The 15,097-nt window shown below is 39.8% G+C and overlaps 1 protein-coding gene across 21 annotated transcripts in view; it reads left to right on the top strand.

The window, feature by feature from the left end:
* LOC134661654 (protein tramtrack, beta isoform) overlaps positions 1–15,097 on the top strand; it is a 506,900-nt gene that overhangs the window by 242,680 nt on the left and 249,123 nt on the right. Inside the window, exon 5 of one of the 21 annotated variants that reach the window (XM_063518097.1) lies at positions 8,962–9,229. The exons of 19 other annotated variants lie outside the window; for them this stretch is intronic. In XM_063518097.1, coding sequence (XP_063374167.1) covers positions 8,962–9,203 — 242 coding nt within the window. In that variant the 3' untranslated portion in view covers positions 9,204–9,229. Of the gene's footprint in view, positions 1–2,176; positions 2,452–8,961; positions 9,230–15,097 lie in introns of those variants that run through there. One more of the 21 variants, XM_063518053.1, reaches the window with a different exon arrangement.

The raw sequence follows: 15,097 nt of genomic DNA, 5'->3' as shown, positions 1-15,097 counted from the left end.
CCTACCATTATGTGTATTTCATTTTATGAAAGATTTGGTATTTGGAAAACTTATTGTTAAAGCGGTATTAGATAAGGTAAATTGTTAGATTTAATCCTTTATTTTTTTTGTGTGTGCTATTTTTTTCTGTATAACAAGTTTAAGTAGGTAATATTTTATTCCTTGATGTAAACTGTAGGTTAAGTCGTATACAACGTATTTCATTTCGTAATAAAACAAGTATTCAGTCAAACGTAATTTGGTTCCAATTTTATTTTTCCAATCATGTGGATATGGAATAGTTAGCATCAAATACCTACGAGGGGTGTTCAAAATATTCTCGGTATGAGAATGAAAACAAACAAGTACGAAAAGTTTGATATTTTTATTTTTCAATATACTCCCCCCCTATGTTCATACACTTAAAAGATCGATCAATTATTTTTTTTAATCCCTCGTAAAAATATTTTTTATCTTTCGTGTAAAAATGCTCCTCCACTGCCGCCTTCAATGCTTCATCGTCAGAAAATTTATTTCCACGCAGATCCTTTTTAAGATTGGGGAGCAAAAAGAAGTCGCTGGGGGCTAAGTCCGGACTATACGGTGGGTGAGTAACAGTTTTAAACCCACATTCAACAATAGCTGCCTTGGCAATATGAGCAGTATGGACGGGGGCGTTGTCATGCAGAAGCAGAATACCTTTGGTTAACTTTCCTCGCCTCTTTTCTTTAATTACATCCTTTAATTGACGTAGAATGTTAGCGTAGTACTGTCCTGTGATATTTACACCTTTTTCTTTATAATCGATCAGTAATACTCCTTCACAATCCCAAAATATCGTGGCCATGACCTTGCCAGCTGAAGGGATGACCTTGAACTTCTTGGGATGAGCTGAACCCTTAATGTGCCACTGCATGGACTCTTGTTTACTCTCTGGGTCATAATGATGAACCCAGGTTTCATCTCCAGTAACTATTCTTTGCAGCACCTCATCAGGATTTTCACCGCACAGGTCAATAAAATCGGAACAATAAGCTACACGCATGTCTTTTTGAAGCCGAGTCAGCATTCGCGGAACCCATCTTGCACTTACTTTTGACATATTAAGATGGTCATGTATAATATCATGTACGGTACCAATAGAGAGATTGGTTACTTGTGCTATAGATTTTACCTTCACTCGACCATCTTCCAATATAAGTTTTTCCACTTTATCAATATTTTCTTGTGAAGTAGCTACTACAGGCCGGCCAGGTCTAGGGTCATCTTCAATACTCTCCCTTCCGCGTTTAAACTCGCTTGACCACTTTTGAATGGTAGATAAAGAAGGAGCAGACTCACGGTAAACACAATCCATTTCCTCTTTTATGGTTTTTTGATTTTTACCCTGTTTTGTCAAGAATTTTATCACGCATCGATGTTCTAATTTAGTTAACATTGTCAATTCGCTCATGATGTTCATGTTTGTTCAGCAATTGCAGAAAAACAAAAGACCATCTCGGTTCGAATTATACTTTTTTTTAATGTCAATGAATAAACCTTAGCGGCCAGTAACGAAAGAAATTTTAGAAGAGGTCGTAAGATATCAATACCGAGAATATTTTGAACGCCCCTCGTATATATAATATTGACGTCAAAGTGGCTAAATATATCGTAACACGGCTTTATTCCGATATCCTGTTCACATAAATCTATGGCGGACTTGATCTTATGGCTCCTCTAAACGATGGGCCAGCGCCGGCCACTCCAAGGGACGCATTTATGCGTTAGAGCAAGCGATGTTGCTATCTCATTCTACCGCATGGCTGCGTCCCTTGGAGTGGCCGGCGCTGGCCTATCGTGTAGAGGAGCCCTTAGAAATCGGACAGGCTATAGGAACCTATCTGGCCTCGCCTACTCTAGCAGTTGTAAATGGGCTTTAAATTCGGAGATGAACGGTGAAACGCTAAAACATCACAATCTAGCGGTCCAAGAACCTCACGTGGCCCTGTGAGCCTAGCACAAGATGAGCGCGACAGAGTCTCGCCAGCAAGATAAATTACCCGTCCCTCCCTAATTAATACAGTGAGAAAAAGACGGAATCCATCGGTGATAGAACCTACTTGTACTTACCTACTTTTGTGTCTAGTGCGTTTTGTTTTAAGTTTTACACGTAGTAATAAAACAGCAAACTTGAATTTTCTTCTTTACATTTCAGTGGTATGGACTAGAAACAATCGCGGAAAAGACATGTGCATAGTAAACGGGTACCCGTTTTACTGTCAGACGACAAACTCAACAAAATCAATTCGGTGGTCGTGTATTCTCGGGACTGCCAAGTGCCGTGCCATGCTGACAACTACGCTCGACTGCCAATATGTAATACGAACTGACTTGGCTCACACACACGCGGCCCCTAAGTTTGTGATCATGAATGGCATTTATTTAAAACTGGGACCTTAAGAGTAACAAGAATATAAGCGTCGTCATACAATTGAATTTACGTTATCATTTTAAAACGATATGCTGAAATAATATGAAACTTTGGTATTTGGTATACACATTAAATAAATGTACTTATCTGGTGCCCGTTTCTCAAAAGGTTGTAACCAGAGGGGCTACCGCGAACCACGTACGACGTGTTGCCTCCCTGTCACACTTACGTACGAATTTACAAGTGCGACAGAGAGGAAACACGTCGAACGTGGTTCGCGGTAGGCCCTCTGGGATGTTGCGGATGCCGATTTTTTGACATCCGCGGATGCGGATGCGGATGCGGATTTTTCGAGGCTCACATCCGCGGATGCGGATGCGGATGCGGATGTCAAGATAGGTACATAAAAAACGTCAAATATTACATTTTAGTAATTTTTATTTCAAAAAACCGGCCAAGTGCGAGTCGGACTCGCGTTCCAAGGGTTCCGTACAATAAGTCCCACTCACGCTTGACTGCTAATTTCTAATACGTTTTGTGGCTAATTACTAAATTACCTAGCAGTCTAGCACTTCCGCCGATGCTAAGACGTTCCTGTACCGAACTGTTCCACATCCGCATCCGCATTAAATCCGCATCGATTTTTTGCGGATGCGGATGCGGATGCGGATGTTGAAAATAATGCGGAAGTTCCGCGGTTGCGGATGCGGATGCGGATGTTCGCAACATCCCTGGTTGTAACTTGTAATGTGTACAAGCGGATGTCACTTTTTGACAGGTTTTGTTATAAAGGGACTTCCACTTGTATTACAAGTGTCAAGCTTTTGAGAAACGGGCACCTGGTATTAATTTTCATTGCTAATACATAATTGTAATTACACAGAAAATTGTACGAGTATATGATTTGTGAGTAAAACGCTATATCTACATTCTACACGCTCTATTTTGTTATTCGGTATCAGCTTTATTATCTGTTTTTTACGTGAAAGCACAATTATGTTAATATCTACTTATACAAAAACATTTTTGATTCAAAACATTTTTATTTTAGTTCATATTAAAGGTTTAATATAAGCAGCTTTTTTTTTTAAATATAATGTATCTCGTGAAATGTGTTACTTACGTATTATTAAGTTGCGCCTCACAATGTCATTCATTACCTATAACGTATGAAAGTCAGTAAAAAAAAACTTCTCTTCTCAGGGTTTTTTGTTAAAAGTAGACGCGGGAAGGACCTCTGCATAATGAACGGCTACTCGTTCCTGTGCCAACTGCAAGCGAGACGCACGATACGTTGGATCTGCTCACTCGGAACGAGTCGATGCCGCGCCAGGGTGCTTACCACGCTGGACCGCCAACTGATCCGTGCCAACTTGGACCACACTCACGAGGCGGCCAAGTTTACAATCAGGGACGGTGTTTATTACAAACTGTAACGTCCCTATGCCATGCGTGCAGTCTATTATTTTTGATTCCAGATCTTACCTTTTTAGAATTACTTAGGTACCTAAGTTCCCTTATCATAATTAGGTACCTACATGCTTTTAACCGAATGTATAAATAAATAGTCTTCATTTAATATAGTCCTTATGTTGTATCTTCTTCCTGTGTAACTTTTTCTTATTTAACTATTTGTACACTATGTTTTTTTAAGTCATCGGAAGACCAGCGCTGGAAGCCACCAGCAACATGCTGAGATGAGGCCATTTCGTGGCAGTTTAATCTTATTTTGTGTTTTCTTTTATATTATGTATTGTCTCGTTTGTTTGTGCTTACGAATAAATTATATTCCATTCTATTCTGTGTCTGTTCTATCTTATTACGTAATCGTGATACTTAGTGTCGGTTGCACCAAACTGTTCGTATTGTTAAAGAGTTCGCTAAATTTTTATGTATGGAAAGTTTTATGGCAGACTGGGGCCAATATTGTTATCAGAAGGTTAGTAGTATTCAAACGCTTGTTTGTAAGTACAAGAATAGAATAGTATTTTATTCTCGTCTGCTTCTTTCATACCTCCCGAAGGGAGGTATGAGATGCCTTCCCATCCCTTTTGGGGATTTTTGGCGGTTTCAAATCGCCGCCCGTAACTACGGGCGGGTCTTTTCAGTGCCCTATTCTAGGGCGGTGGCTTCATGGCCATAACTAGCCGGCTGGCCTGTCATGGCATTTTATCTTCTGTGTAGCCTCTCAGTGGCTTTGTGGCTGTGGGGCCACGCTGCTGCTGTGGGCTGTCTCCCTCTGTCGGCGGCTGTCCGGAGGGCGTGCGTGGAGCGGCGCGGTGCCCGCTTGTTGGTGTCTCCTCCTTCTTCGGTAGTTGTAATAGTATTTTATTTAAAGAAAACACGGTATATATACAAAAATCAAAGAAAGAGACATATTTACAATAGAGTGAGACAGAGATAGTTCCCCGCGCGGGGCGCGCGGAAGAGTGTGCGCGCGCGCGTGCCACTGCGCATGCGCGGCGCGAGTCGCTCTCAATAAAACTGAATTCTGCGCCGGCTGAGGTCCTTTCGCTCGCCGGCCGCCGTGGAGTCAACATCGTCCCGTCGTGCGCCGTGTCTCGCTCCGCTGCTACGCTCTCGCTGGTTGAAGACACAACGAGTCCGACGGGGATGCTGCAGGCTCCGGATATTAAACCGTCCTTCTCAGGACGATATAAAACTGCTCTTTTCAGAGCACGCAAACTGCCCTTCTCAGGGCACGTCCTGTTTCTCTGTTTAATCGCAGAGTTGTCAGTCGATTGCAAACTGTTCTTATCAGAACAATTCTGTGTTTCCGTTAAAACACACGATGTCAATCTAGTGTTCCCACAGTTTCATAGTAAAGCGCCGGGGCGCGCCGGTTGACGTTGATCAATCTGTCAAATGTGGTTGATGCAACTGGCCCTTAGAACACGCTGATATTATTCTGAACACGTAACCGATTTGAATATATAAAACTAAAAAGAAATAATAACATGGCTTTTTTAACCCTTGAATTTCAGTGATCTGGACTCGTAACAAACGCGGCAAAGACCTGTGCATCGTAGACGGCTACACCTTCTGCTTCCAAGGACAGGCCCAGCTTTCAACCCGGTGGGTCTGCACTTTCGGCCGGGCGTGCCGCGCCAAAATGATCACAACACACTCGCGACAGGTGATCCGAGCGACCTTGAAACATAATCATGCGCCTCCCACTTTTATTATTAAAGACGGGATTTATGTGAAACTCTAATTAGGTCAGGTAATAAAAAATTTAGGTACTTATTACATTTGTACATAGGAGGTGTCGTCAAATAGTTCATTATGTCATAATGTTCTATTCGAATCTTCTCGACGAGATTCGGTAACCCTATAGGTATAGGTAGATAAATAACGGATGGCTACTCATTTTGCTGCCAGAGGCAGGGACATCTCTCATCCAGTGAGTCTGTACTGTACTTTCGGCCGGCCGTGCCGCGCCAAGACGATCACAACGCAAGTACGACAAGTTATTCGGGTCACCTTGGATCATAATAATAAGACTCCGACTTTAATTATTAAATATGGTATTTACGTGAGAGTCTAGTGAAGTCATTGTTTTATCATATGCTAAATAAGATTATTTTATTTGTTGAATAATATAATAAAAAACATTTCTATGCAATTTGTACATAGCTTTCTATATAAATACGGTTCCAAAATGTGTCATTAATTATTATTTAATTAATCGTTGTGTGTCCTCGTTTGAAACTCGTAACTGACCGGTAGAAAATATGCTTAAGTATCGCTCATGTGTAGATTTCTGTATGTTCTAAAATAAAATTTTAGTAAATAAATCAAACTGTTCGTCTATATTTACTGCAAATAAACCCACATACAACTGATACAACCAATACAGGACATAACGAGTATTTTTTGGCACGATTATTATACAAAGTTTTTCGCACGTCACGCGTGCTTACTTCCTCGAGTAAAGACTAGCTCAGCTATTTACTACCTGATAAGCAAAGTTAAATTTTTACTAACTATGTAAAAATTTCAGTTATTTGGACAAGGAATATCAAAGGCAGGGAGATGGGCATTATAAACGGGTATACGTTTCGCTACCATCGCCAGAGCCACACAACCATACGCTGGGTCTGCTCCACTTTGAAATGCCACGCCCAGTTCTACACCTCCCACAATCGGGAGGTCATTCGTGCCACATTACACCACTGTCATTTACCACCTACCTTTAGAATTGTTAATGGTTTTTGTGTTAATATGAAATCGTACCTAGTCATGTAAAATAACGACAAAAGGGGCCGATACAGACGGACTACAACCCGACTGCAATTTGTATGGGAACGGCATGCCAACTGCAACGTCGGCATACCAAATGTCCGGTATTTTAATGATTTTTATATGCTATATAATAAAAATTATTTTAAGATACCTTAGGTGTTTTAGTTTATGTCTGCATTTGATACCAGGCAACATTCGTCAGGTGAGTGATTCTCAAAATAGTGGCATCTTAACCTGTCATCGAGTTTTTGAATGGAATGTATGCTTATTTAATATATAAGTTATTGCATTTTGGCTTCGTGCTTATGAAAACTGTCACCTTACCACTGTCACCGACATAAATGTACAATGAAGGCATATAAAATAATATTTTTATTTTAAAGTGCTTTTTTAAGCTTTTCAGAGAGCTTCTAGATCGTGACAACAATTTATTTACATTAACGTATTATTCTTTATTTTCTATTAGGCTCTGGTCCTATTTACATATGTTGATGTAGGGAAACTTTCTTCAGAACCACGTACCTACAATACAGATTAGGTAAGGTGCCCGCTGCACCATAATAATTCAATTTCGACTACCGGGTAATTTCACACAACACACACAACACATCTTTTCCACTATCTGAACTTATATGGAACCCTAGTTAATGATGTAAAACATGGAAGATTAGAAATTACCCTGGAGTCGAAATTGCCTCGCTGCACCTTACCTACATTCATTTCATTTTAAAGTGCTATAATAGGTATATTAATCACATTTTAGAGGCGAAATGGGAAAACAGAAGAAAAAAGCAGTCTAAAGAAGAGTTGTTAGCTAGGAAAAGGGAAAATGAAAAGAAGAGATATGCAAAAATTATGAAAAATCCAGAACTATATGCTGAGTATAAACGAAAAAATAAAGAAAAGTATCAGCGAAGAAAACAGGAAGGGAAAGTTAAATATAAATAACTAGACCGCACATATTTTTTGTATAAACAAATTAAAATCAGAGCACTTTCAGATTTGGCATAACGTTGGTTGTAAAAAGATTTCAAATATATATATTCACTTTTATTTTATATTCCATACAACTCTCTTTAACCTGTCTAATGTCACTTTCACCTGTACCTTCAAATCTTTAACAGGCTATAACTTTTACATTTTTATGATTATTTCGTTCCCTTTCGAAAAAATGGTAAAAATGATAGGTTAATAATATTTTCTCATCATTAAAAGTTGAAAAAAGTAAAAATAAATAAAATGCTTTCACTTTAACCTGCCGATGCCACTATTTTGAGAATCACTCAGGTACATGATGAAATACTTTTTTTCGTTTTATTTCAGTCACTTGGACTAAAAATCGCCAAGGCAAACAAATGTGCATAGTAAACGGCTACACGTTTTGTTACCACCGTCAGAGCAAGACCACCATGCGCTGGGTTTGCACGAGATTCGCAAAATGTCGTGCTCAGATCTACACCACTTTCACCAAAGAGGTCATTCGTTACTCATTGGAGCACTGTCACCGACCCCCTGTGTTTACAATCGTCGATGGTGTATATGTTAAAATCTAAAGTCAAATAAAAAAAATCAGTTTTAGAGATTTATGGAATTCTACTTTTGTCTATTCGAGAATAAATGGGTTATGCACTGATTAAGGACCAGTAAGTTCACGTTCGTCTCTCACTTTTACTGAGCGTAAGCGTTAGCGAGACGAATGTGTGTGCCCGGGAGCACTCATAGATGTTTTTGATTATTTTTTGTCCGTTTAATTTAATATAAAAAAGTAATTGTAACTGTTACATATTTAGAAAATAACGAATATTTTATTTACAATTATACCTATAGTTATGTGTATAGGTCATCTTAATGAAATGAAATGAAATCTTTTATTTCAGGCAACTAGTGGCCCATACATAAATACCTTAAAAACTAGCATACATATTATAAAAATATAACTTAACACTAAAATACACATTATGATTGCGATGCATTACGCAACCCCGCAGTGTCAGGGAACCGGCCGCGGAACCGCCGAAACTTGACACCCTAATGTTGATAGAGTCGAGAGCTGATGAACTTTAAAGGGGCCCACAGATTACCAGTACGCCGGACGATATCAGCCTGTTCGTTGTTTGGAACTTTCACCTTTTGCGTTTAACTGACAGGCTGATATCGTCCGGCGAACTGGTTATCTGTGGGCCCCTTTACAGAATTTCCATTTTTAGTAAATATGCCTTTCCGACCTTTACCTCAAAAATACAGTAAGTTTCACGCGCGTTGTCAATGCCTATATTTGCTAGAATAACTTCGTGTATATGGGTAAAATATTTCTCATTTTCCAGTAACATGGACTAGAAACTTACACGGCCTCGACCTCTGCATCATCGACGGCTTCACGTACAGTCATCTGACGAGTAAGCAGAACTCCATGAGGTGGGTCTGCTTCTCCGGGACGAGGTGCAGCGCGGAGATAATTACTACGGATGCCGAGCCCCCCCGGCGGGAGTTCATACATGTTTTATCTAATCATACACACCCGCCTCCTAGATACGCTATCTACAATGGCATTTACTACAAACTGTAGATTAGTGTAGAACATTGGCCCCTAACATATGGTGTCAAATGGGGGAAGTGAATTCAGGCCACGAATGCCAAGGAGGTGAAGATAAAAAATGGGAACAACTATTGTGTTATAAAACTTATAAATACAAAGTAGCAAACCGAATGTCGGTAGCACAAGGTGCTAAATTTATCGGGATTGAGCTTGATGGTTACAAACCAGTAATTTTATTGTTGTATTTTTGAAAACTGTCGGTTTTGCGAATTGTAAATTTGCGCAATATTTCAAGTATAAGTCAAGATTGTTTATTTTATGTTGTCATAAAAGAGCAAAGCTTTTTCGCATATATTTTGCTCATGTTGATACAACTTTCGTAAATGCATAGGTACCTACTATTTAACTAGGAGTGTTTATGTTTTGGTAAATTTTATACAAGTATGTAAGTGGAATTATAATTTAAGCGAGTAGGAAAGTCGCTATTTATTTTTCATTTATTATTTACTACCGGTGTGTAGAATTGTAGATGCCCTAAATTTATCTTAGTTACTTAAATAATAATATAGTTAGTCGATTCTTAACTTTTATAACAAAAACAAAACCTCTAGTGTTCGTGTTTATCCGACACTGATGGTCGGGCAATCACGTTCGCAATTGACCCAGACTAGCCTTGAAATGAGATCATGTACGACAGATTAGTCAGGATTAAACCGTATTTTACTACTAATCTGAATCCTATTTTAATATAAGAATAATTACGATAAATTTATTTATTTATCTTCTTAATTACGATTATATCTTACGTTCGATCTCATTTAAGAATGTGTGTCTTACCAAGTCATAGAACCAAATTGTGTTTCTAAAGTTTTTTAAACCGAATCTTATGACCTATTTAGAACCAAAAAATGTATAATTTAGTAGACGTAAATGTACAATGCACATGCACTAAGTGATTGAATGAGTTAATAATTAAAAACATATATTCCTGAGCTGTCTGGTGGTCCATTGGTTGATGCGTTGTCCCAATACAGACTATATCTATCTACCTAATAGGTACCTTGCCGTGCTACACTCAAAGCTGAGTCATAATATATTTGTTTAAAAGTGTCCTTTACAGTGTAGTTTGTTTGCCTTATTCTTTTGGCTTGTGTAGTAGATTGTTTATGTACCGTGTCGTTATTGTTGTGGCAATTAAGACACATAGGCATTCTTGGGGCAGCAATGCGGTAGTGATTGCATTTTTTGTTTTTCTATCATTCAATTTTATCAATAGTTATCTTATAATTTTATCAACATTATAGATTATAAATTATTAATAATAAAATTGTTATGTTTTCACCTTAAAAAAACCATACACATGTTTCAAAGGTACATAAATTAGTTGTAATAAATAGTTTAATGGTATTTCAACATTTAAATTATCCTAATGTTATTTCCTTAGTGATACTTTCTTGTCTGCTTACTTATCTACAGCTTGTTCATCTAAAATACACAACGGTGCTGTAATAGGTATAGGTACATACCTATTATTAAAAATTATTTGAAACTGACGATCCAATCATAATGTCAAGATAAATTACAGTAATTGGTTTTTTATTTTCAGTAAGCTGGGCGAAAAATAAAAACGGTAAGAGTATTTGTATCATCAACGGCTACACGTTCTACATCCAGAGAGAGCAGCAGCAGTCCAAACGATGGCTTTGTACGTACGGAGCGAAATGTCGCGCCTTGGTGTACACCACACATGACCTCGAACTCATCCGAGCCACGTTGGACCATTGTCACGAGGCTCCGAGATTCTATGTCAAAAATGGCCTCTTCTTTAGAATGTAACGGCTACACGTTTTACATCCAGTGAGAGCAGCAGCATTCCAAACGATGGCTATATATGTACGTACGGAGCGAAATGTCGCGCGGTGTACACCACACATGACCTAGCACTCATCCGAGCTACGTTGGACCATCGTCACGACGCTCCGAGATTCTATGTTAAAAATGGACTCTTCTTTAGAATGTAACGGCTACACGTTTTACATCCAGAAAGAGCAACTTAAATCCAAACGATGGCTGTGCACGTAAAATGTTAGATGTCGTGCGTTGATGTATGTAAGTAAACTACACATGACTATACGAAGTCATCCTCCCTGCTACGTTGGGACATTGTCGCGAAGGTCCGTGATTGTAATTTTAATATAGCGTCTCTTTATAATGTAACAGATTTAATAAAGATGTAACAGTGTGGTCAATCTTTTGTTATTGGAGATTCTCTCGGTCGCAAACATAGATGTGTAAAAAGTTTCCACGGGAAGTGCTACTACTTCCCTTAACATTTTTTGTATCCCGCTGCTGGGCAAAGGCTAGGCCAAAAATAACAACTCAACGAAAATTTTTATGCAACTTGCGCATTACAATTAAGTTTTCTCTTCAGGTATGTGGATCAAAAACTCACGAGGCAACGATCTCCTTCTACTCCATGGTTACACATTCCACCGAAAGCGTGCCGGCACCAAACTGGTTGAGTGGCGATGTACAGCCAACAATATATGCTCGGCGCGTGTCTTTGTCAACAACTTGAGGGAAATCTGCACGCGCCGGTCTTGCACACAGCATGGACATCCTGCACCAAAATTTATTATTAGGAATGGAGTATATCACAAAATATAGTATCAAGGGTATCCGGCTGTCCAAGGATACTGTATATACCAAAGTTCTATCGTATACATATATGTCTGAGGCATGACGACAAGATGACATTCGTTCGTATAGAAATGAAACGAAAGGCTATATGTCTCTATCTCACTAATATGGAAGAGTGATAGACATACGAGGGCTGTTTGATAAGTACCCGTTTTCCAAATGTATTAATATCACTGGCCGAAAATATGTATACAATCGTTTTAAGCCATTTTTCAGAGGTGGGAAAATTTAAAAAAAAAACAGCATTCTTTTGTTTTTTTCTCATTTGACAGCGATTCAGTGAAAGCGTGAACTTAAAATTGTGAAAATGGAGAAAGAGCAGTATCGGTCTGTAATTAGATTCTTGTTTTTGGAAGGAAAAACATGTGATGAAATAAAAGTAAGAATGCAAGCGGTTTACCATGAATGTGCTCCTTCTATGACAACCGTCAGATACTGGTTTAACGAGTTTAAGCGGGGGAGAACAACCGTCTTTGATGAGGATCGCCCAGGCCGCCCAATTGAGGTGACTACAGACGATATGGTTAAGAAAATTGAAAATATCGTTTTAGCCGACCGCCGAATTGAACTTCGAGAAATCGTTGATGCTGTAAATGTTCCAATCGAGCGGGTACAAAACATATTAGAAGAAAAATTGGGTATGAAGACAGTATCGGCGAGGTGGGTGCCGCGTTTACTCACGGAGGAGCAAAAACGGAACCGACTGACTACTTCGGAGCAGTGTTTGGCCGTGTTCAAACGTAACCCGAAGGAGTTTCTGCGTCGTTTCGTGACCGTAGACGAAACGTGGGTCACCACTACCCCCCGGAAATGAAAGGGCAGTCGAAGCAGTGGATTTTACCGGGTGAACCTGCGCGAAAGATAGCAAAAATCGTTCCATCGGCTGGAAAGGTCATGGCGACCGTTTTTTGGGATTCGCAGGGTATTATACATATTGAGTTCTTAGAAAAGGGGAAAACGATAACAGGGCAGTACTATGCCAATTTATTGGATGAATTTGACGCTGGGTTGAAGGACAAACGACCCCATTTAAAAAATAAAAAAGTACTGTCTCATCACGACAACGCACCAGCTCATTCGTCTAGAGTTGTGATGGCTAAATTAACACAATTACGCTACGCCCTATTGCCTTACCCCCCGTATTCTCCAGATTTGACCCCATGCGATTTATTTTTGTTTCCCAACCTGAAAAAATGGCTCGGTGGTAAGCGATTTGGATCAAATGACGAAGTCATTGCCGCCACAGAGGCCTATTTTAATGACTTTCCGAAATCATACTTTTTGGATGGTTTATTGAAGCTTGAATATAGGTGGAACAAGTGTATAGAGTTAAAAGGAGACTATGAAGAAAAATATATGCATATAAACAAAAACAACTGATTATTTTTTTCATAAACGAGTACTTATCAAACAGCCCTCGTACAATAGCGTTTCGTCTCTTTTTCTGCATTCGATTGCCATCTTGGCCATGGTGCCATCTTGAAATCGCCACCCACGCACAGGTTGTGCGCACAACGTGGATATCCTGCACCCTGCCTGCACCTACCTAATCACATTATTAGGGATGGAGTTTGTTACAAATTATTGTATAATATAGGTATAGGTAGGCAACTGAATTGTGCGTAATTTAGGGAAATGAAATGATTCTACCCACAAAAACTTGTCAATAAAATTGGAACTTTCTGTGAAAACGAAAAAGACTTTTTTTAAACGAGTAATTTTTGAAGATTCTACTTTTCACTGAACGACGTCCAATTATGCAGTTTATTTAAAAGTTTAATGAAGATAAAAAGCTAAAATACACAAGATATTTTGCCTGCTCTACATTGCCAAAAAGCTACTTCTTAAATGTAATACTGATACGGAAAAATGTATCTTTAGATGTCAAGTTTTGGTGGTATTTTAATATATTTTCAGTAACAACAACAGTTATTGTTATTATACTTTTGTTAGAGAAAATTTTACTTTGTAATCTGGAATAACTGTCACATACTTGCTAAAAACAAACTGACTAAACCCTGTGCGCGAAGCCGGAAATCGATAAATTAATCAATAAAGCTTACATTTATTTTACAGTGATTTGGGCCAGGAACAGCCGCGGATACATCACTTTGGTCATAGATGGTTACACGTTCTACAAACGCAGATCATGCTCTAAGACGACCCAGGAGTGGCGCTGCAGCACGGGCGGCGGGGTGCTCCACTGTAAAGCTCGCATCATCCGGACATTGGCCACGGGGAAATTAAAGAGCATATGTACGGAACATACATTATTTATTTATTTATTATTTATTTATAATTTTTAAACTAATCAAAGAATACTTTATAAATTAAATCCTTATTATAGAAAAGAAAACATACAAAATATACAAAAAGTCTCACTTCCTGGCCAAGGCAAGACGTAAGACAAACCACGGGCGGTAATTCGTAAAGGCCTGGCCAAACACACGGCGCGACGCAGCGCCGAGGTCGTGCCGCGCGACCGCGGCACATGCTAACAGGTTACCGACGTCAAACAGACTGCGTCCCGCCGGTATCACGCCCCGCTTCTATCACGCCCCGCGCCGCGCGGCCCCTTGCGCCCACGCGGCGCTGCGCCGCGCGGACGCGGCGGCCCGCCGCGTCACGCTGGGTCACATCAAGCCGGCTTCCCACGGCCCGTGTTAAGCCGGCTTCCCACGGCCCGTGTTAAGCCGGCTTCCCACGGTCCGTGTTAGCCGCGATTCCGCGCGGCCGCGCCGCGTTCATGCGCGCGTTGAGAGCGTGTTGAGAGCGCGATCCGCGCGCGCCCTGTTTGAACAGGCATCGCGTCGGCATCACGCGGCGCGGACGCGGCGCTGCGTCGCGCCGTGTGTTTGGCCAGGCCTTAAAGCCCCAGATCGCATGTTTATGCGATCAATGCCACAAACACCTGCGATCTGGAGCATTTACGAATTCACCTCCCTAGGTATGTAATGTACTATTTTTCTTATCTGAATATACTTTTATCTATTTATCTTCTTTTTATTCCCTCCTTATTACATATAAGTTTATTTATAGGTAACATTACCCTTTCGGTTCGTCGCGGTAATTAAAAATTATGTAGCATATCGGTATCTAGTACCACTCATCATTTGTGTGTCTCCTTTTTTGGAATTCACGGGCCTATAAATCCAACACGTAGATACTCTTTGGAGAGCTTTAATGTCATGCCACTCATCATTATTATTATGTATATATCATCA

Source organism: Cydia amplana, chromosome 2, assembly GCF_948474715.1.
Source record: "Cydia amplana chromosome 2, ilCydAmpl1.1, whole genome shotgun sequence".
NCBI classification, from domain to species: Eukaryota; Metazoa; Arthropoda; class Insecta; order Lepidoptera; family Tortricidae; genus Cydia; species Cydia amplana.
Note: the sequence above shows the minus strand (reverse complement) of the source record. Positions and strands in the feature narration are given on the sequence as shown.